Source organism: Melanerpes formicivorus, unplaced genomic scaffold (assembly GCF_026170545.1).
Source record: "Melanerpes formicivorus ecotype bairdi unplaced genomic scaffold, bMelFor1.0.p_v2 SCAF_4, whole genome shotgun sequence".
Taxonomy (NCBI): Eukaryota; Metazoa; Chordata; class Aves; order Piciformes; family Picidae; genus Melanerpes; species Melanerpes formicivorus.
The window spans coordinates 34,228,997-34,252,945 of NW_027142356.1; the positions used below are offsets into that span (position 1 = coordinate 34,228,997).

Below are 23,949 nucleotides of genomic sequence, written 5' to 3' on the forward strand. Positions count from 1 at the left end.
GAGAGATAAACAACAGAGGGCTGGAGCACCTCTCCTATGAGGACAGACTGAAGGAGTTGGGGCTGTTCAGTCTGGAGAAGAGAAGGCTCCCAGGTGACCTAATTGTGGCCTTCCAGTATCTGAAGGGGGCCTACAGGAAGGCTGGGGAGGGACTTCTCAGGATCTCAGGTAGTGATAGGACTAGGGGGAATGGAATGAAGCTGGAAGTGGGGAGATTCAGGCTAGATGTGAGGAGGAGGTTCTTCACCATGAGAGTGGTGAAACCCTGGAATGGGTTGTCCAAGGAGGTGGCTGAGGCCCCGTCCCTGGGGGTGTTTAAGGCCAGGCTGGATGAGGATCTGGCCAGGCTGATCTAGTGTGGGGTGTCCCTGTCCATGGCAGGGGGGTTGGAACTAGATGATCCTTGTGGTCCCTTCCAACCCTGAATGATACTATGATAACAAAAGGCAATGAAAACTATTTTTATAATGGTATACTACTATCATGTTTTACTTTGCAGACCTTGTGTGCAGGAATGAGGTTAATCAAAATCGAGTCCAGCAGCTCCTGAGTTACTCCATCGCCTTCCATGATGATAGAACTCATCAAATCCAGCATATGCATTTGTACCTTCTGGTTGTGGCTATTACTGAGATGACAGAAAATATTATCAATAATTATAAAGAATATTATCAATACTAAAATTTCAGAGAACAAATATTAACAGCGCTGTTAAGAAATAATGTCTAATACTGTCCAGCTTGCTCTCCCTCCCATTCTCCACATCTCAAACCTCGAAAGTATTTTGTCTCTTTCCTCTGTTACAGGAAGCTTCAAAAACTCTGAACATCTTAGTTTTGCTTTAAGTGAAACAACATTAAAAAAAAAGAAAGTAACAACCATGGAAATGCAAAGGAGATAAATGAGTCAGAATTAAGTACACTGTTGTAACATGGACAGGAAATATTAAAACATGTCTACCTTTAGACACAGCTCCTCCACACTGTTAGTAATTTGCACTCCCTTGCTTTCCCTGTATCTCCTCATCTGAAGGAATAAAGACTTGCTCTCTTCAGACATCTTTATTTGTAGACAACACAAAGATTCAGTCCACCCCCAAAAACCTGATGGCCTTTTGACACTCTGATACAAGTGAAGCGATTTGACTTACTTGATAACTGAAAAAAGAGTCCTAAAAAGCTGAATAAAAATTTCATTGCAATCTTCCAACTCAAAGCAGATGTTGTAAGATTTAACCCAAGCTAAATTCTGAAAGAAAAATAGGGCATTCAGGATATTGCAACTTCACAAATCATGTTAGTTACTTTTTTTCCCCCCCCTTCTGTTTCAGGAAAAATATTATACAATACATTGTTAACCTTTTGGGGAAAGGGACTGGGTATTTGCTTTGCATATAAAGGGGCATGTTATTCATGTTCTTAACATAAAGGGGCTTTGAAATACACATCCAGAAAAGTAACTAAATATAGACTAATCTCATGTCTTTGGCAGAAAAGCAGTCTGACAGAAGATGTTAATACAACAAATCCACATTTCTATACTTTTTTTCTTCATGCTATGAAACAATACCGTTTTAAACATCAATAGAAGGTTTGCAAACAAGATACTGTTTCTAAGAGGACAATGACACCCCCCCCCCCCCCAAACTTCTTGTCAACAGTAGGGTTTTTTCCCCCCAATGTTTCTCTTCCAATGTTTTTTTTCCAATTTTAAATCAACATCTTACATTCCTTCTCCCACCATCAATATAAGATGATGTGCATTTTTGCTTGAATCCACTTGCACCTCAAGGATGACGCAAAACCCAAGTACAGAATTGTAAGACAAGCACCCCATGTTAATAAATACCAACTGTTTCAAGTCCTCAGCCACAGGCTGCATGGACTTAGTAAATGCAAAAGGAATTGCAGCTACTAAAAGAAGCAATTCATTGAACTTCAATGAGTCTGATGTGATTTACAGAATAAACACAATTTCCCAGGCATACTGGCATGTCTGGAGAAAGACTGATGACATCTCTTAGGCTTACAGGGCTAATACCATCTACTAAAATTTATAATGATTGTCTTACCTCTAACAAGTAAAAGTATCTGTTAAATTGAGGGCTCTTTGTGTCCTCCAAGCCTTTTAATTGTCTTGTAATAAACAAGAATATGTCCTGTCAAAAAATGATAAAACATTTCCAAGCTTGCTTCAGCAGAGATTAAAAATTACCACCTTTTAGTAGTGACATATCCACAAATTTATAGACCACAGAACATTAAGTGGTCCTTTTAGGAACTGACAGAAAGCCATCACCAACACAGAGGTTGGGTAGCTAGTACTCCTTTACACATCTCTGATCCTTGGAGTACTACACTGACTCACAGGACTAAAGCAACATCTCTTTAATAATCTGAACATCAGTATACATGCAAGGAAACAAATTTCAGTTGGATTTTGGGTTTTTTGATGGTGTGGGTGTTTGTTTTTTCCCTCAGTATGAAGTACAAGAGGACACAGTCTCAAGCTGCTCCAGGGGAGGTTTAGGCTGGATGTTAGGAAGAAATTCTTCACAGAGATTGAGTGGCCATTGGAATAGGCTGCCCAGGGAGGTGGTGGAGTCACTATCACTGGAGGTGTTTAGGTGAAGACTAGATGAGGCACTTGGTGCCATGGTTTAGTTGATTAGATGGTGTTGGGTGATAGGTTGGACTTGATCTCAAAGGTCTTTCTCAACCTGGTTAATTCTATTCTGAAGAAGAAGTAGGAAGAGCTTGTTAGTCTGGAGAAGAGACCTCACTGCTCTCTGTAACTACTTGAAAGGAGGTTGTAGTGAGATGGGGGTCAGTCTTTCTTCTCTAGTATCAGATCATAGGATGAAAAGAAACAGCCTGAAATTGTGCCAGAGGGAGGTTTAGGTTAGATATTAGGAAAAATTTCTTCATGGGAAGAGTGGTCAGGCATTGGAGCAGGATGCTCAGGTAGATGGTGTACTCCCCACTCCTGGAGGGAATTTGATTCATTTCTTGATTTCATTCAAGAAACATGTGGACATGGCACTGTGGGACGTGGTTTAATGGGCATGGTGGTATTAGGTCAATGGTTGGACTCCCATGATCTCAGAGGCCTTTCCCAACTAAAACAATTCTGTGATTCCTAAGTATTTTTACCTTTAGTTTGTCATGGGACGTATATGGAGCTTCAGGAGCGTAGATACGAAAGATATCAGCCAAGCAACATGCTACAAGGAGGCGTACATCTTTGTTGGGATTCCTGAGGAAGAATTCAGATGCAAGGTGCAAGGCTAATGGGAGATACTGCTGCTTCTCATCCTCCGAGTCCTGGTCCATATCCATGAAAGTTTTTACCACCATCTGAAACACACAGAGGAAAAAAAATTACAAACCAAACCCCACATTTGAATGCTTTCTCGTTTTATTCCTAACTGCTAAGCAACACTTCCTATCAATGTGTTTCCCTGCATAACCACAGCACTACAATTTTTTTATTAGAATAAACTTTATTAGAATAAACCAAATCAGGTTGGAAGAGACCTTCAAGATCATCGTGTCCAACCCATCAACCAATCCAACCCACCCAAACAGCTAACCCATGGAAGATTGTGATGACCAACATCAGTAGAAGACAAGTGTTCATCTGACACTGAAGTTGCTATTTTAAATTATGAGACTGAAAAATGCTTTTGCAGCTCTGCTTGTTTTTGCCACCTGAGGTGAAGTACAGAATCTGCTGTACTGCCCAGGAGGTCAGAGAGGGCAGCATCTCTTCATCAAAGCCATCCCAGAACACTCCCAAGCAAGGATTTGCCTCAATATAGACAGTGCAAGAGGCTGCAAGCCATCTGGTCTACAGTATAGGTCACAGTACAATGCAGCTGTTTTAAGAGGTATGCCAAGGCTTTAGAGGAGCCTAAGAAGCCAGTCTGATATTCTGCCCATATCCAGGCACAGAGCTCAGGAGCTACTTCACATACACACTTTTTCTGTGGTTTAAACAAACCAGATACCAGGTAAGAATTTAACCTCTCATGCAAAGTATGTCCAAAGCTGCAGATCTATTCTTTCTGTATACTTCCAGTTGTTTCACTAATTTTATAGTTAACCTATAGAAGTCATCTTCTTCTCTTTCCCCTTTCTCTCCTGTGGGTAATCATAAGCTTCACAACCAGAACACCCTCCTAGGCTCAGACCTCTCTTTGGATTCTTGTATTCATACAACAATATACATAAATCTTGCACGTATCCCTTCTCTGATATTTCAAAACCAGACAAGGTAAGGCAGCAAGCTGCTGTGAAAACACAGGAAACCATCCCACTGGGTAACACAATATTAGGGTATTCTGGGATTAAAATTAGTCTTTGGCACTGCCTTGACTGTGTGAAAACACATCAACCTTCGGGCTTTTCCTATTTTGCTTTTGTATTCAGAAGGAATTGCCAGCAGATATCCATAGAACTTCATTTTATTTCCCTGCAAAACACTGCATGATATTTCTTTTCTATTACAAAACAACACTTGGGCAGTAATTGGGCCACTGGAAAGCTGCAACAGCTATTTAATATACACATCTAGGTCTCCTCCATTCTTTCTTTATACTCTCAGATCTGCTTGTATTTGTGTGTTATCTTTTGTTTTATAATCAGGTCTAGGGTGTGTGGTGCTCTGTTTACAGCATTCACACAAAATGAACAAGATACTACCTTGGTCTTTATCTAGGATCCCACATACCAGGGGAACACAAATATACTGTATAATGCAAATAATGAAAGAAGTATGTAAGCAAACTACACAGGGCCATACTGTGGTTAAAAGCATGATGTAAGTTTTTGCTAGTAACAGGACACAATAAGATTTGGGAAAAGAGAAACAAAGACTTGCACTGAAGAATAATTCATACATTTGTTGAGCACTGTCGTCGTAACTCAACAAAATCATTTCTTGAATATAAGCAATTAACTCTATTTAAACTCCTACAGCCTGGGAGTCGCCCCTAGAGCCAAGCAACTACTGGCACTGATTAAGGTATTACACAACAGAATTATTTCCAAATGTCTGTTAATCTACATATGAGATTAATTGGTAAAACAGTAGAAGGGGAAGGAAAAAAGTCCAGATATTAAATACACTGTAAGCTTGACTGTTCACACTTGCTAGAAAGCCAAGAACTTACTCTCAATTTCAGTATTTACAGGACTGGTACTTGCCCTCGAGTACAACTGAAAAATTACTACTCAAGCAACAGCCAGGAGAGCAAATTAAGTCTTCAGAAGCAAAAGATACTCTGATTAAATCAATTAGTTGTGTCGGAACCGCTCACTGTTGATCCATGACTTCCTAGGGCATTCCTGCCTCTCCCTCTGCAGCCATCTGTTGTCTTGTTTCTTCTGTGACAGAAACTACCTTCCCTTCCTGGTCTAGTGGGAGGTGTCCCTGCTGGGCTGGAACCAGATGATCTTTAAAGTCCCCCCCAACTCAAAGCTATTCTATGATTCTTTCCCCCATATTTGTACCATGTTTAATGGTAACGTCTTGGGCTAGGACTGGAGTTCGCTAATACTTCCAGAATACAAAGAAACAAAATGACAACACCCTGCAAGTTAATTTTCTGTGTTAAGGTGTGACAGCCAATTCTAATCACCTGGAATTGGAATTATTTGGGATACAGAATCAAAATTAACATGTGAAGTTAAGCACACTGATCCAGCCCTTCCCAAAAATCTTTCTTAAAGGGTACTGTAGCCATGGTTACCACTCTTTGTACATTTCCTACAACTCCATTGCATCTCCTGTTAAAAATTATGGGCATTTTAGAGAAGAGATGCAGTATGCAGAAGTTGGGCAATACCTAATAAACACTGATAGCATCTTATGAATCATAGAACCAACAAGGTTGGAAAAGACCTCAAAGATCATCAAGTCCAACCGGTCACCCAACACCTCATGACTACTAGACCATGGCACCAAGTGCCACATCCAGTCCCCTCTTGAACACCTCCAGGGACAGTGACTCCACCACCTCCCTGGGCAGCACATTCCAAAGGCTAACAACTCTCTCTGTGAAGAACTTCCTCTTCACGTCCAGCCTAAACCTCTCCTGGTGCAGATTGAGTCTGTGCCCTCTTGTTCTGGTGCTGGTTGACTGAGAGAAGAGACCAACCCCCACCTGGCTACAACCTCCCTTCAGGTAGCTGTAGACAGCAAAAAGGTTTCCCCTGAGCCTCCTCTTCTCCAGGCTATGAAGAATTGCTCACAACGAGCTCAGAAAGATTTTAATAGTTAACATCTTCTAGCCATAGCACTGCAGTACAAGTATTAATTGCAACAGCTAGAAAGTACCTGTTTAAAAGAAACTACTAATGAAACTGAACACATGAAATAAACTGTACATGTACAAAAAGACTAAAGGTCTGAATAATTCAAGGTTTGAAATCACCTTGAAACTCAAAGTGGAAAACACTCATGGAGCTAGTGATATATGTAAGCGCAACAATGAGGGAATATGACAAAGCCAGGGTGGGGAAAAAAATTCAAGGCTGTGGTTAATATTTCATTGAACCAGAGGGAAGAAAATACACAACTGCAGAGAGGAAACACAAATCAGTACTTCCAGGCAGATTTTAGTACGATTGGTTTGGTTTTTTTTTCCCCTCCAAGAATTTGCACATTCAGAAAACCTTCTCTACTAAAGTTATTCGTATTATGGGTACTCCATTAAAGCAAGTTAGAATAAACCTTTATTAGAATAAACCAAACCAGGTTGGAAGAGACCTTCAAGATCATCGTGTCCAACCCATCAACCATTCCAAACCACCCAAACAGCTAACCCATGGCACCAAGCACCCCATCAAGTCTCCTCCTGAACACCTTCAATGATGGCGACTCCACCACCTCCCCGGGCAACCCATTCCAATGGGCAATCACTCTTTCTGTATAGAACTTCTTCCTAACATCCAACCTGAACCTCCCCTGGCGCAGACTGAGACTGTGTCCTCTTGTTCTGGTACTGGCTGCCTGGGAGAAGAGACCATCATCCGCCTATCTACAACCTCCCTTCAGGTAGTTGTAGAGAGTGATAAGGTCACCCCTGAGTCTCCTCTTCTCCAGGCTGAGCAACCCCAGCTCCCTCAGCCTCTCCTCATAGGGCTTGTGTTCCAAACCCCTCACCAACTTTGTTGCTCTTCTCTGGACTCGTTCCAGCAAGTCAACATCCTTCCTAAACTGAGGGGCCCAGAACTGGACACAGGACTCGAGGTGTGGCCTAACCAGTGCAGTATACAGGGGCAGAATGACCTCCCTGCTCCTGCTGGCCACACTGTTCCTGATGCAGGCCAGGATGCCATTGGCCCTCTTGGCTGCCTGGGCACACTGCAGGCTCATGTTCAGCCTACCATCGACCAGTACCCCCAGGTCCCTCTCTGTCTGGCTGCTCTCCAGCCACTCTGACCCCAGCCTGTAGCACTGCATGGGGTTGTTGTGGCCAATGTGCAGAACCCGGCACTTGGATGTGTTAAATCTCATGCCGTTGGATACTGCCCATACCCACGCCCCCGAAGAGACTGGAGCCTCAATCCAGTTACATTCAAGGTGTCATCTGATCTATGCTAATTACCCTTGTTCTAACTGACAAAAGCCCAAACAAACAAAAAACGCCAAAACACTCCAACAAAACAAGCAAAAAACACAAAACAAAAACAAAACACAAAACCAAGCAAACAAACAGAAAACCCACTAAAAAATCAACCCAAATCTCACTTCAATTCCTCTTTGTATTAAGTGTTTTATTTTAGCTCTAAAAGGAGTTTCCATTTCCCAAAGTTTTGATTCAATCATTACATAAATATTTCTCTGGCAGAATGAAGCAGTTATTTTAGACTCAGGTATTAATTATTATCATACTGAGCCAGATTTTTTTTATTCCAGGAAAAAGTGATTAAGCCATGACAAGAACTCACTACTTTTTTCAAATTACAACTATTATTGTCAAACTAAGTCTTGCTGTACAGTCCCAACAACCCTAGCTAAAGCATTAACACTCATTTGTCTAAAACCCTACAGACTTTGGAGCTTCCACCACAGAAAACTTGACACTGCCCTCTCTGCAAAAAAGCAGGAGAGAACAGTATCATTTTCACACATTAATATAACATCATTCTTTCCAAACAATTAAGCATTCAATTTAAACACTAGTTGCTAGCACTTGTAAACAAAACACAGCTAGTCAGATTAACAATTAAATTAATTCTGCATTGCTTCTGATTTAGTGCATCTCCATTAAGTTATCACACTTTGGTACTTTAGTTGCCTTGCAAAAATAAAAATGTAAACACCATTTCAGACATTCTCATTATTACCACAGTCATTTTTACCATAGTACCCTGAGATTCTAATTATCAGGCCAATACTTTACTCTCACAGGCTCTACAAAACACGCAAAGGAAATGCTGTGGCTGTAACACTGGAGATGATACAGAAATGCAAGCAATTTCACTCCAATTAGCAAGAACACCAGTTAAAGTAAGACTGCAAAGTCACTCAGCACATTATGAATATAAAGAAGATAGAAGAATTTAAGCTCTCAGGAGATGTATGAAAACAGGCACTGTACAAGCCAGCAACTCCAGGCTACCCTTTCACCCAGTGGAGAGAAAGGCACAGACCATGACTGAATTTAAGCACAGATGTCTATGATGACATCTACAGATGTCAGCTCAGTTTTGCCCTGGAATTCTCTGTGCTGACCATGAAAGTAGCCAGTGTGCCTACATGCCTAAAACAAAGCCGTATAAACTCTACCTGCAGGTTGTTCTGAGACCCTCACCCTTACAGTTGCATTGAAACACACACCAGAGATGGCCAAAGTGTTGCTCATGGTCTGCCCACACCTCATATGCAGTTTACACACAGCCTGTCTTCAAAGACAGTAAATCAGCACAGCAGCTTGCCCTCACTGACTCAGCTCCATGTAGCTCTTGTGCAAGAGCTATGCCTCAGACAGGAAAACTAACTTTCGTTGCTCAGATCTTGGTTTGTATTTAATGACCACATAGGTGCATGGTTTGCTGGGTCAGGAAGCTCAGCGAGTGCTGAAACACACTGATGGCTGCAGTATTACAGAGAGGAGAGCTATATAAACAGAGAGAGGACTGAATAATCAGTGTGCACAGAGGAAGGACTCAAAACAGTGCTTGCAGAGAGGATGAAGCAGGCAGATTTAATAAAGCCTTGCTACTGCTGGCAGGACAAACACAAACCTTCAAGCTAGTCACAGTATGGGCAAGGTGTTTGCAGGTTCCATTTGGCTGACTTTTCTTTCAACAACTTATTCATGGTATTCCAAAGGAGTCATATTTAACCACCCTGGCTTAAAAAAAAAAAAAGCTAGGGAAAGATAAGTTTTTCAGCAGAAATCTAACAGAGAGAATTTAAAAATTAGCAGAGAGAATTTTAAATCATTTTTTATTATGGGAATAGTATTAGAACTTAACTTCAGTATTAAGATTAAATACAACATAAATTTGGAAGTAAAACTTGCCCAAGCTGATGTGAGCCCAGCTCTTCAAGAGGTTAGACAGCTCAGGGAGAGAAGGCTGAAATCAAAGTACACCCAAGTGCTGCAATTTGCAACTCTGCCATCAGAGCACTGTTCCTTTTTTCTCCCTCATTTGGTTTAAGCAGTATGATGGGTGACCCTTGCCATCAGCTATTAACAATAAATTATGTTCTTTCACTAAGACTTAATTGTGAAACACAGCAAAATCTGCAGACATGCATATCTGGAAAATAATACTCCGCATGGCACAGATTTAGAAGTCTTGGGTCTCCTTCAGATACAGCCATTTAGAATAAACCATTTAGAATAAACCAAATCAGGTTGGAATAGACCTTCAAGATCATCGTGTCCAACCCATCAACCAATCCAACCCACCTAAACAACTAACCCATGGCACCAAGCACCCCATCAAGTCTCCTCCTGAACACCTCCAATGACGGCGACTCCACCACCTCCTTGGGCAGCCCATTCCAATAGGCAATCACTCTTTCTGTATAGAACTTCTTCCTAACATCCAACCTGAACCTCCCCTGGCGCAGCCTGAGACTGTGTCCTCTTGTTCTGGTACTGGCTGCCTGGGAGAAGAGACCATCATCCGCCTGTCTACAACCTCCCTTCAGGTAGTTGTAGAGAGTGATAAGGTCACCCCTGAGTCTCCTCTTCTCCAGGCTAAGCAATCCCAGCTCCCTCAGTCTTTCCTCATAAGGCTTGTGTTCCAAACCCCTCACCAACTTTGTTGCCCTTCTCTGGACTCGTTCCAGCAAGTCAACCTCCTTCCTAAACTGAGGGGCCCAGAACTGGACACAGGACTCGAGGTGCGGCCTAACCAGTGCAGTGTACAGGGGCAGAATGACCTCCCTGCTCCTGCTGGCCACACTGCTCCTGATGCAGTCCTATCTATCAGCCAGAACCACCAAACACACACACAGAAAGATGGAAATTACTGTGTGGTCAAAAACAAAAATAGAATATAAAAATATTCCAATCAGGAGGACTAGAAGATTGTTATTTTGGAATCTTTAAAAACCTGACAAACTAAATCACAAACTTCACAAACAAAGGTTTTGTTTGCTTTTCTTAGGGGAAAAGAAAACCAAAACCATCAAAACAACAACAACAAACCCCAACCCAAAACAAAAACCCCCCAAAACCCAAACAAAAAAAAAAACCCCAAACAAACCATCAACAGAAAGGCCCACACAAACTAACAGCCAAACAAACAAAAGTTAACCTAATAATCAAGAAAGGTGATCCTGTCAACACATCCAATGGCCTGACAGCAACAGAATCTTGTAATTCAAACCTAGTGGAAATGTTAAACACAGAAGTTAAGAATAACAGTGTAATGCTTAATAGGGAACCACTTTGCTAACCTGATAAACTTCCTTTGATAAGATTATCAACTCTCTAGACAGGGAAGAACATGACAGGGAATTTGTCTGAGTGTCAAAAACAGCACCACACTGAGTCACATGGAAATTGAGGACACTGGAAGAGAGGGAGCTTCTCCCAACCCTCTCCTTAGCCCCTTCCTGAAGTGTTAAACTGAAAGGACCTTTTGGACCTGAATGGACTTAGGGGTGGAAAATGGTGTTGTAATTACCTATTTGCTATTTCCATAAACAAATGTGGCACAAGATGTAGGAATGAAGCATAATGACAACAGGGACTGGCAGCAGAGGCCAAGGTATTATATGAGAACACAAATACCAAAAATTAATCATTGGTAAATAAATGGTCATATGCTTAGTGCTTAAAATCAAGAACTTACGCTATTAAGAGCTTATCAGCTGGAAACAATGGGGGAAGGAGAAAGATGGACATTTATTAAGCAATTGTAAAGAACTTACGAGCCAACAACGGGCTATGTGCATGAGAACAATGAAAATGCAACTGCAGGATATGACAGAAGTAGTACTTCCAGTCAAGGAAAGGAAAAAACAGCAACACAACTCATAAAATGCTAAAAATACTAAGTGTTGATTTGAAACACATCACTTGGGTCTGACTAGCCTCACTGATATTAAAAAAAGGCATATAAAAATGAGAAAAATATACAGGAGGTGGCTACCAAAGCAGTCTCAAAAGCCTTTTCTTGTAAGGAGATGTTTCAGAGACTGTGGTTTGCTTTATCTACCCAAAAAAACAGCCAAAGGACTCTCTTTTAATATGCCTTCAAGACAGGAGTGCCATTTATGCACAGGAAAAAGGCTGCACGTACAAGTGGGTAGAAATGGGCCAGCTGCATCTCCAGCTTAAGAAGTGGGGCTGTTTTCTGACTGCGGAAACATACGCTCCGGAGCGGTGTCCTCTTGCAAGGTTTCTTTAGGGCAAACAATTCCTTTTCAGGGCCCACATTTATCGGAGCTGTAGCTAGACAGAAGTAAATGCACAAATTAAGCAAGGGGCGTATGTGAATCAGAGAAACAATGAACTGGAAAGGAGCCGATGATCTTCTGTGAAGTTTTGCTGTTGTCAGTAAAACAAAACGCAGCACTCCCTTCCTGGTACTGGGAGCAGCCCCTGAAAATGACATTTTATCACCCCATTTCCATTACAAATTGTATCTTTAGTCTATACTCTCTGACAAGACACTTAACTGAGTCTGAATTATTCAGGAAAAAAACCCAAACACCTAAGCTGAACAAAAGATCAGACAAATCATACTGTGCATTCTTTGAGGCAAAGCCCATTTGCTTCCTTCTTTATACCCTGCTCACCAAGTGAAGCCAGGGATCAGGGATTCTAGATGTGACAGCAGATATATCATAAGAGACAAAGCTCACGCAGGAATGGCAGTGTGTAGCAATACCCCTCTGACTAAGCAAACAGTTTAACTGGCTATCCTTTCCCTGGGGACTAACCTACACTGGGCTTCTCTCTGGAGGTTTGGCTGATTGCCAGATCACAAGCAAAGAAGTCACAGGCTTGCAATTTACCACTATCTTGCAGCATTTTACTTGCATTGAGTAACTGAGACAGTTTTCCAGGAGCCCAGATGTTAAATTAATCTGACATCTGAAAAAGCAGAACGCCTAACTACTACTTGTAATAAAGAGAGTCTGCAAAGTTAATGAATTATTTAACTTTCTCAATACACATGTTTGTAACTAACCACAAAATAAACAGATCATGCACATACAGCATCAGAATCAAAAGAGGACAAGTACTGTGAACAATTTGGGAGAGAGGTTGTAATAGTGAATACAAAGCAGAATTCCATTTCTGATCTAAATCAAGAATAACGCAACAGATGAGGGGGGAGGGAGGGTGTGTATAGAGTTAAATAAAATGAGAAAAAATTGTTCACAGAATGGTTCAGGTTGGAAGGGATCTTAAGGATCATCCAGTTCCAACCCCCCTGCTATAGGCAGAGACAAGTAGAGCAGGTTACTCAAGGCCCCATCCAACCTGGTCTTGAAGGGGGAATCCACAACCTTTCTGGGCAACCTGTTCCAGTGTCTCACCACCCTCACTGTAAAGAATTTCTTCCTACACCAATACCTAAAGTTGCCTTAATCAAAAAATGTCTTTCAGAGCACAAATTATTAGAACATGTGATTTAAATGGTAGCAGAATATTTTGCCCTGCAAAAATCAGTCACATAACACTGACATCTTGACTACAGTAACTTATATGGATTGCTGCAAGGAAAGGCTGCAAAAAAGCTCCCCCAAACAAACTCAAAAAATAAAAGAAACTCTCAAACAAACAAAAAAAAAACCCCAAACATGCTTGTCAAGATTACAACTGCACAAAAGGAAGTCAAACAGTGTCCCCCTTGCCCAGAGGAAGATAATTCCATTACTGTTATCATTGCCTCTGCTAAATTTTGTAGTCTCTGGCCATGAACAAGCCCATGAGGAAAAAAAACAAAATCAGATTCATGATGTGTTAAGAAAATACTCCATGCTCTTCCTTATCACAACAGCTTTGACAAAATACACCACTTTGCTTAGAACAGGGTATTTTAGATGGTATCATCGATCATTTCTTATTGAAGTAAGACTTGCAGGATTCAAAACCATTTTCATACACTCTCAGGTCCTTCACTGCTATTTGTAATAGTGAGATGCTTTTTCCTCCAAGCAAAATGATACCTTCTTTTCTCTTTAAGCAGAAAGTTCATTAATACCCACTGTTGTCATGATAGGAGATCTTTTTCATCTCTCCTGTCTTATGAAATGGGAACTATTTTAAGCTGTTACAATAAATAAAACCCCCTCTCTCCATTAAAACAGGCTGTGCTTTTGTTTGTTCTGAAGATATTCAAATGTGTCATTAAGGAGAAAGTAGATTATAAACAACTTTAATGGCCTGGAATGTAACAGAACTTCCCTTGTAACTGTCTGGCTGCAGCACTATCTTTCTTACAGCTCTGCACACACTGACAGGGTAAAAAATAGAAAAGAAAGACAAAGCACAGACAGAAATTCAGACCTGTTTGCCAGCCAAAAGTCACAGCAGTACATAGTTCAAACCCCTCTCCCAGTAGCTATGGGTTCGGTTCCACATGACAAGGAGATTCAGTTTAACCACTTGCTACCACCACCTTCTTCTCCCTTTCCCATTACTCACCCTGCCCTGCTTCTGGCCATGCAGAGCCACCACATGTATTACACTGCACCCAACACCTGTTGAGTAACTCCATGAGTCATTTTAACTTACTGATGATCTGGCTGAAAACCTCAGAAAAAATAATCCCAGCTAGTTTTCTGACAAGCATAGTGAGAGATCACTGTCAGATCTGATATGTTCCAGAGTCACTGAAAGGGAAGGTAGGTAGAATTCAAAGGCCAAGACCAGGAAAGGAAGAAACACTGAATGGTTTGGGTTGGAAGGGCCTTCTGGTACCCAAATTTGCAACAACCAACCTAGTAGTGACACAAACTCTTAACCTTAATAATAACAAGCAGATGAAACCAGGAATGGGCAGATATATCCAAATCCTAGTAGTTTCCCCCCAAAATTAACTTTACCTCTCAACTGGCATAGTAGAGTGATCAATCATTCATTCTATGAAATCCTCCCTGGCTGTGATTAACTAAATAAAACTTTCCTAATCCTGTTTCCTGTTTTTCAAACACCTAAAAGATTTCCAAGTGTGCAGAGTACTAGGTCACTGTATGGATTGTCACTAACAAAAACTAATTATTTGAATCTATTTTTGGTTTACAGTCAACTCTTGATGCATGACAATATCTGGCCATGCAACCCAACACCCTTTAAAGTAACTTTAATGTAAAAAACATGAAGAAATGTGGGGCCAGCAGGTCAAGGGAGGGGATTCTCCCCCTCTCCTCTGCTCTGCTCCCCTGCACCTGGAGTACTGTGTCCAGCTCTGAAGTATTAAACACAAAGGACATGGAACTGTTGGAGTGGGTCCAACGGAGGGCATGAAGATGATCAGGGGGCTAGAACATGTTTCCTGTGAAGACAGGCTGAGGGAGTTTGGGTTTCTCACCCTGGAGAAGAAAAGGCTCTGGGCAGACCTAGCAGCCTTTCCAGTATTAGAAGGAGGCCTCAGGAGAGCTGGAGGGCAACTTTTGACAAAGACATGTAGTGAAAGGGTGTGGGGTAATGGCTTCAAACTGGAAGAAGCTTGATTGAGATGAGACATGAGGAAGAAATTCTTCCTTATGGGGGTGGCAAGGAACTGGCACAGATTGCCCAGAGAAGCCGTGGAGGCTCCAAGGCTGGAAGTGTTCAAAGCCAGGTTGGATGGGGCCTTGGAGCAAGCTGGTCTGGTAAAAGGTGTCCTTGGGAGAGGGGTTGGAACTAAATGGTCTTAAAGGTCCCCGCCAGCCCAAATCATTCTAGGACTCTGAAATACTGTTAAGTTTGGCCTTACAATATTGAAATGCTTTAAACATTTAGTTGCTCTGGATTTAACTTGCTTCATGTGGTTTTTCTGTGACACAGGCTAGAACAACGTGGATCAAATCACCTTCTAACAGTGCATGTGTATTTCTTCTCAAATAATAGCAAGTGTGCACATATTTATCAGCAAATCATCTCTCCATACTCATGCTTCCCACCAGCTCTCATACATCCATGGTTTTGAATGTGGTTTGTGGTCTACCTGGGCTTCAGCAAAGCCTTTGACACCGTCCCCCACAGCAAACTGCTGGCTAAGCTGTCAGCTCGTGGCTTGGACCACTACACTCTGTGCTGGGTTAAGAATTGGCTGGAGGGCCGAGCCCAGAGAGTAGTGGTGAATGGTGCCACATCCAGCTGGTGGCCAGTCACCAGTGGCATCCCCCAGGGATCAGTGCTGGGCCCCATCCTCTTTAACATCTTCATTGATGATCTGGATGAGGGGGTCGAGTCAGTCTTCAGCAAGTTTGTACATGACACAAAGTTAGGGGCAGATGTTAGTCAGTTAGAGGGTAGAAAGGCTCTGCAGAGGGACCTTGACAGACTGGACAGATGGGCAGAGTCCAATGGGATGGCATTCAACAAGTCCAAGTGCCGAGTGCTGCACTTTGGCTACGGCAATCCCATGCAGAGCTACAGGCTGGGGTTGGAGTGGCTGGAGAGCTCCCAAACAGAGAGGGACCTGGGGGTGCTGATTGACAGCCGCCTGAATATGAGCCAGCAGTGTGCCCAGGTGGCCAAGAGGGCCCATGGCATCCTGGCCTGCATTAGGAATAGTGTGGCCAGCAGGAGCAAGGAAGTCATTGTGCTCCTGTACTCCACTTTGGTTAGGCCACACCTTGAGTCCTGTGTCCAGTTCTGGGCCCCCCAGTTTAAGAAGGACATCGAAACACTTGAATGTGTCCAGAGAAGGGCAACAAGGCTGGGGAAAGGCCTTGAGCACAAGCCCTATGAGGAGAGGCTGAGGGAGCTGGGATTGTTTAGCCTGGAGAAGAGGAGGCTCAGGGGTGACCTCATTGCCCTCTACAACTGCCTGAAAGGTGGTTGTAGCCGGGAGGGAGTTGGTCTTTTCTCCCAGGCAACCAGCACCAGAACAAGGGGACACAGTCTCAAGCTGCGCCAGGGGAGGTTTAGACTCGAGGTGAGGAGAAAGTTCTTCACTGAGTGAGTCCTTTGTCATTGGAATGTGCTGCCCAGGGAGGTGGTGGAGTCACCGTCCCTGGAGGGGTTCAAGAGGAGATTGGACTTGGTGCCATGGTCTAATCATGGGGTCTGTGTTGATAGATTGGACTCGATGATCCTCGGGGTCTCTTCCAACCTTAGTGATACTGTGGTTTCACAGCACTAATTTTTATTTATATTTTAAAACAGTTCAGCCTACAACAGTATCTAGTCTATTATGGGAAAGATTTGCAATGGGATTCTTTCCAATTTTCCTGCCAAAGTCTAACAATTGTTAAAGTACTCTAAAGAAGGTTCATAAATTAGAACACTACAAGCCTTCTGAGGTCTCAGAAACTTTGCTTCCACGTACATAGATACATAACAAAAGAGTATTTGCACAGGGACTAAAAAGAGCCTATTCTTTAAACATTCTAATGATAATTCAAGATAGCATCAGTTAGAAGCATTTCATTAAATAGTCCTTTTCCCCTAGGTATACCAGCAAGTGTTATATATGACTGGGGCAAAACAAAAAAAATTCTTAAAAGCCTATTCCCCACAGTGAAGAGCTTTCTATTTCCATATGAAGTCTCTCAAGTACTTTAGTAATAGCCTCCAGATGTGAGAGAGGGGATTCTTTACAACCAGCTCACTCTCGTGTGATAGTTCATTTCCTCTTCCAAGGAGAAGGTGGTGCTAGACAGGGAACAACAATGGCATTTTCATGTCTTCTGTGAACTGTACAAGTTCATTTTGAAGTGAACATTTAAGCTCAGTTCCCACACCAAAATCACGTGTAAACATCTCACATTCAGACACAACTAGAGGGCCATGTTTCCAACAAGAGTGAGGTTTAAAGACTACATCCACACCATTGTGCAGGTTGTGTCCCCTGGTATATCACACAGCCTTCCCCACTCAGTCATCCAGAAGCAAGGGGTGCATAAAGCACATCATGCACTCTCTCCTCTTTGTGTTCCAACATAAGCAATAAATGAGACCAGAAAAAGTTGTTTTGTTTTGTTTTTTTCCTGAGAAAGTACAATTTTTCTGTTTCTTCTTGTAAGTTGTGCTAAGCTCAAAACTTGCTACAGCTACTGAAGCAGAAAATTATGCAAAATATTTGTAGCTGTGCAATCACAGCTAAAGATCCAATCTGCAAAAGTAAGAGAAGAAATTATAATTTCTTTAGTAGAACTTGTTCAATGACTAGCAATTATATTTGATAACATCATTCTCAGTAGCACAAGAAGGTACCAAGGTGAAAAAGAAACACTCTTCAGCCATGGCACTGGCACTTGTGCACTTGCAGCCCGCAAAGCCAATCAGATCCTGGGCTGCATCAGGAGAAGTGTGGCCAGCAGGTCGAGGGAGGTGATCCTCCCCCTCTACTCAGCTCTGGTGAGACCCCACCTGGAGTACTGTGTCCAGTTCTGGAGCCCCTATTACAAGAGGGATGTGGAGGTGCTGGAAGGTGTCCAGAGAAGAGCCACGAGGATGATCAGAGGGCTGGAGCACCTCTCCTGTGAGGACAGACTGAAGGAGTTGGGGCTGTTCAGTCTGCCGAAGAGAGGGCTCCGAGGTGACCTAATTGTGGCCTTCCAGTATCTGAAGGGGGCCTACAGGAAGGCTGGGGAAGGACTTCTCAGGATCTCAGGTAGTGATAGGACTAGGGGAATGGAATGAAGCTGGAGGTGGGGAGATTCAGGCTCGATGTGAGGAGGAGGTTCTTCACCATGAGAGTGGTGAAGCCCTGGAGTGGGTTGTCCAGGGAGGTGGTTGAGGCCCCATCCCTGGAGGTGTTTAAGCCCAGGCTGGACGAGGCTCTGTCCAGCCTGATCTAGTGTGGGGTGTCCCTGCCCATGGCAGAGGAGCTGGAACTAGATGATCCTTGTGGTCCCTTCCAACCCTGAATGATACTATGATACTATGGCATTAATTTCCTGGCTTCTTTTGGAGCTAGATTCCACTGAGCCTCAGGATTGAACATTAGGAAATGAATTATGTGAAATCATAGCATGAACTCATATCTAGTGATAAAACTGCACTGTCTTAAGCGCCCTGACATGTACTGGGTCTTTAACGCAGGACTGGCGTATTAGTATTGATTATCAAGAGCGCAGAAGATAGGTCTTTCCATTCCCATCTGAAATAACAACTGTAAAACTGCAAAAAGTTTTAGTATTTCACAACCAAAACCACCAAATAGCACCAACAGAAACCCCCTCAGCAAGGGCACATCAAACCAGAATCTGCTCCTGAGAAGGTACTAGCTAAGATGGATATTCATCTTCATCTCTAGCAAAATGGTGTACCAGATACTGCATCTATCAAACCTGATACCCTTCTGCAAAGAATTTCTACTCAGACAAATGTGCTTTCTCCAGTGAAGCACTACTTTAACAGAAAAGTCTGCTATCACCCACAAAAAAAGTCTTCTGCCAGCTAGCAAGCTCAAAAATAGAGCACTCCGGAATGGAAATGGAATGGAATAAACCAGGTAGGAAGAGACCTTCAAGATCATCGTGTCCAACCTATCATCCAACACCACCCAATCAACTAAACCATGCAACCAAGCACCCTGTCAAGTCTCCTCCTGAACACCTCCAGAGATGGTGACTCCCTGACCACCTCCCTGGGCAGCCCATTCCAATGGGCAATCACTCTCTCTGTGTAGAACTTCTTCCTAACCTCCAGCCTAAACCTCCCCTGGTGCAGCCTGACACTGCCCTCTTGTTCTGGTGCTGGTTGCCTGAGAGAAGAGACCAACCCCCACCTGGCTACAACCTCCCTTCAGGTAGTTGTAGAGAGCAATAAGGTCACCCCTGAGTCTCCTCCAGGCTAAGCAAACCCAGCTCCCTCAGTCTCTCCTCATAGGGCTTGTGTTCCAAGCCCCTCACCAACTTTGTTGCCCTTCTCTGGACACGCTCCAGCAAGTCAACCTCCTTCCTAAACTGAGGGGCCCAGAACTGGGGACTGAAGGCAAAACACAGAAGTTTACTTACTCTGTATGTGGCTGGTGGATTCATTTTATTTTTAAGCAGCCCCACTAAAAACAAAGTTTCTAGAAATTCTTAAAAGCATGGGATAAAATTGGTGAAAGAAAAACTGGGACCTGAAAGATATTTGATTTTCTGACTAGAAGTAATTTAGTAAAGAGGAGGAAAATTATCATATAATCACATAATGGTTTGGGCTGGAAGGGACTTTAAAGATCTACTGTATATTTTTTAAATGATTTATAATTAGTATATTGGAAGTATTGTATTGGTAGAGTTCAATCAGTAAGTTTATTTTAGAATGAACAATGACAAGTATTCCTAGCAATAAAGGCTGATTTCTGATACATGTTAAAAGAATAATAAGGTGGGTTTTAGTATATTTTCAGTTTTAAAATACTTCTTTACCATGGGGGGGGGGGGAGGGGGAAGGCTAAAGAGAAAAAGCACCAATATTGCTGTCAAATCCGCAGTGCTCAACAACAGGATGATGCTAAAGACATAATTATTACATGTAGGATATTCAATTCCTGAGAAATAAGCCTGGCAAATGAATATGACAAGCCTGTGTGTTTTATTATAATGTAGGTAGCAAAGGGTAATATGGCAAGTTTTCAATAAATTTGACTTGTAGTATTACCATAATTAGAACTACAGAATGGTTTGGGCTGGAAGGGACCTTGAAGATCATCTAGTTCCACCACCCCCACTGACATTGGCAGGGACACCTGCGGTAGACCAGCTTGCTTAAGGCCCCCTCCAACCTGGCTTTGAACATTTCCAGTCTTGCTTGGACCCTCCACAGCATCTCTGGACAAACTTTTGCAGTGCTTCACTACCCTCATGGGGAAGAATTTCTCCTTAATACCTAATCTCAATTGAGCTTCTTCCAGTTTGAGGCCATTATCCCTCATCCTGTCACTCCATGCCTTTGCCAGAAGTTCCTCTCCAACTCTCCTGCAGCCCCTTTCAAATACTGAAAGGCTCCTAGGTCTCCCTGGAGCCATCTCTTTCCCAGGCTGAACAATTCCAAAGCATTTTTAATTAAAGCAAGCCAGCCATGTGACTGCTTTTACAGAGCTCTACTACAGCTTTCTGGATGAGCAATGCTGTTTTAGAGGGTAACATCACCTCCTAAAGTTGTGGTGGCTTTGTTGATTTCCTGCAGTTATTTTAGTTTTGGATTAGTAAAGTCTTGCCTGGGAATTCTTCTCTAGTATTTTGAGATGTTTAAGTAACTCCTGATTTCCTCCAAAGTTCTGCAACTATTTTCCCTATCAGATCCATCAAATTCTTGCTTTGTGGATAGCTAGAATATGCCCATAACAGCTGTACCTGTCCCTCAACATTCCTTGTCTGTAATCACACAGTTTTAGAGCTACTGAGTTTGTGAAGATAAGAAGCAGGCAATATATCAGATAGAAAGTGTTCATGCAAGGCTTTTTTGTGTTTAATTGGTTTGAGAATGTTCACAAAATGTGGCAAATTTTTTAGAAGCTCCAATAAGGAGTCTTATTCTAACAAAACTTCCTTAGTGAAACATGTAAAGATCACCAACATCCCAAAGACTGTGAAGAGCACTGCAGTTCGCTTTCTTTGCTAGAAACAGACTTGAGATGTAGGTTTTATCATATTCCCATTCTCACTACAGACAGCAGCTACCTGCTTTTCAATTCCACAGACCACTCTTGGTGAGCCTACTTACACAGAGTCATCAAACAGTTTGGGTTGGAAGGGACCTCCAAAGGTATTCTACTCCAATTGCCCTGCAGTGAGCAAGGACATCTGCAACTAGATCAGGTTGCTCAGAGCCTTGTCAAGCCTGACCTTGAATATCTCCATGGTTGGGGCCCCAATTACCTCCCTGGGCAACCTGTTCCAGTGTTCCAGCACTCTCATGGTGCAGAACTTGTTCCTAACATCCAATCTAAATCTATTCTTCTCTGATTTCAAACCACTGCTCCTTGTCCTATCACCACAGGCCATAGTAAACAGTCCCTCTCCAGCCTTCCTATATGCCCCCTCCAGGTACTGGAAGGCTGCTATTAGGTCTCCCCAGAGCCTTCTCCAGCCTTAACAACCCCATCTCCCTCAAGCAGTCCTCACAGGAAAGGTTCCAGCCCCCCCAAATCATCTTCTACATCACCTGTGCTGTGCATGCTTTCATGGAAAGGACAAAAAAAAAGTCATATAACTATGCAAGGAAGAACTCAACAATGACAGCTGACTGAGTACAAGCCAACAGTGTGCTGAAGTGCCCAAGAGGGCCAACATCTGGATCAGGAACAGTATGGCCAGGAAGAGCAAGGAAGTGATTATCCCCCTGTACTCAGTACTGCCGTGGCCATACCTTGCGTACTGGATTCAGTTTTGAGGCCTTCACTACAAGGACACAGGTGCTAAAGCATTTCCAGAGAAGAGCAACAAAGCTGGTGACAGGTCTGGAGAACAGGTCAGGTGAGAAACAACCTCAGGGAACTGGGGTTGTTTAGACTGGAGATCAGGAGGGTAAGGGGAGACCTCCCATTTTACTCTAACTCTCTGAAAAGAGGCTGGAGGCAGGTGGGTGTTGGTCTCTTCTCCCTAGTAACAAGTGATAGAAAGAAAGAGAGAAAATGGCCTCAAGTTGCACCAGGAGAGATTCAGATTCAAAATCAAAACATTCCACAATGCATCTTCATAGCAAGAAATGAAAACTTCTGAAGTGCAGTTTGGTCTACAGACTGTGGAGGTTGGCCGTAGACTTCAATAGCTGCAGGAGTTAATTAAACATCCTAAAAATATTGTTGGCTAAGACTTATAATCAGGAAACAAAAGCTGTCAATCTTTAGTGCCTAAAACTCAGGCATTAAGCTGAAGCCATGTCATACCTTAAAGAAAAGGGCTATGAATTTCATGGGAAATTAACAAGAAGTTGCTGCCTAAGTAATTAGAAGATTCTGAATCAAGACTCACTTAAGGTCTCCAGAATTTATTTACAAACAAAAAAGACAGAACCCCAGGAATCTAAATATACTACTGACTGGTGAATATATGCAAAGCATATCCACACATTCATTTCTTCAACATCACTTTGAAGCTTTCTGAGTTGAAAATTACAAATAAAGGTTTACTTTAATAATAACACAAAATGAAAGAACTAAAACCAGCAAGCCACAAACCCACTCAATAATATGAGATGAAACCTAATTATTTCCAGCTGAGAATTTGTATAATCAAAATGATCCATACAACTTCATCCAACAGCTTCTGGCAATGTCCCTATGCAGCCATGTTCCACAGAAGTTTCCATATACAAACCAATCACTACTGGCTTAACAGGTGAAATTCAGTCCTAAGGTTGGCTGAAATCTGGCACCTCCAGAATTTCAATGCATACACCATCACAGAAGCACAAGCTCCTTGACAACACTGTCTCTGCAAAGAATAAACAAAATTATGTTCAAACATTTTTCAACAGCAGCTGGATTTTTTGGCCTGTCAAGGAGCCCTTTGTCTATTCTGCACAGCTTTCAGACCCTGAAGTGTAAGTGTTTGATTCTGGGCATTACAGTATAAAAAAACGACACCAAGGTTCCTAGAGAGAGTCCAGAGAAGAGCAATGAGGCTGGTGAGGTATTTGGAAGGCATGTGAAATGAGGAGCAGCTGAGAGAACTGGGGTTGTTTAATCTGGAGGAGGCTGAGGGGAGACGTCATTGCTCTCTACAGCTGCCTGAAAGGAGGTTGGTGCGAGGCTGGTATTGGTCCCTTCTCCCAAGCAACTACTGATAGGACAAGAGGATAAGGCCTTATGCTGTACCACAGGAGATTTAGGTTGGATATCAACAAAAATGCCTTAAAGAGTAGTTAGGCATTGGAACAGACTGCCCAGGGAGGTGGTAGAGTCACTGTCCATGGGGATATTGAAGAAGTGTGTGGACACAATTTAGTGGTCAGGGTAGCTGAGTTACGGTTGGATTCAGAGATCTTCAACATCTTTTCCAACCTTTATGACTCTATGAAATACCAGTTAAATGAGTAACACACAAAGAAGAAGGGGTTTTACTTTGTATGAGTAATTCTGGAAGAGCTTCATCTGCACCAGTAAACTCGCAGTCTGTTCCTGCTCTGAGCTCTGTGGAGTGTTAATAATGCTGGCTTGGGATGACACAAAGAGATTCTACTACTTACATTTTATCCATTCATGCTTGGGGCAGGGAGAAAGCTATTTATGGCTATCATGCACTATTCAGCTATCTGCTGGGTAGTACAAATTTTTTTGAATGTGTGATTATCTGGAAATAAGATTAATTCTGTGTATGTGTACATGTGCACACACATATTTCCCCCTACACACAGATCTACATCCTGTAAGT

At 42.5% G+C, this 23,949-nt stretch overlaps 1 protein-coding gene across 2 annotated transcripts in view; it reads right to left on the bottom strand.

Annotated features, from left to right (window-relative positions):
- PDS5A (PDS5 cohesin associated factor A) overlaps positions 1-23,949 on the bottom strand; it is a 92,961-nt gene that overhangs the window by 54,591 nt on the left and 14,421 nt on the right. For both annotated transcript variants that reach the window (XM_068137586.1, XM_068137585.1), the window contains exons 3-6: positions 3,153-3,356; positions 2,072-2,158; positions 1,151-1,248; positions 502-628 (exon numbers count right to left, since the gene is read on the bottom strand). In XM_068137586.1, coding sequence (XP_067993687.1) covers positions 502-628; positions 1,151-1,248; positions 2,072-2,158; positions 3,153-3,356 — 516 coding nt within the window. The remainder of the gene's footprint in view (positions 1-501; positions 629-1,150; positions 1,249-2,071; positions 2,159-3,152; positions 3,357-23,949) is intronic.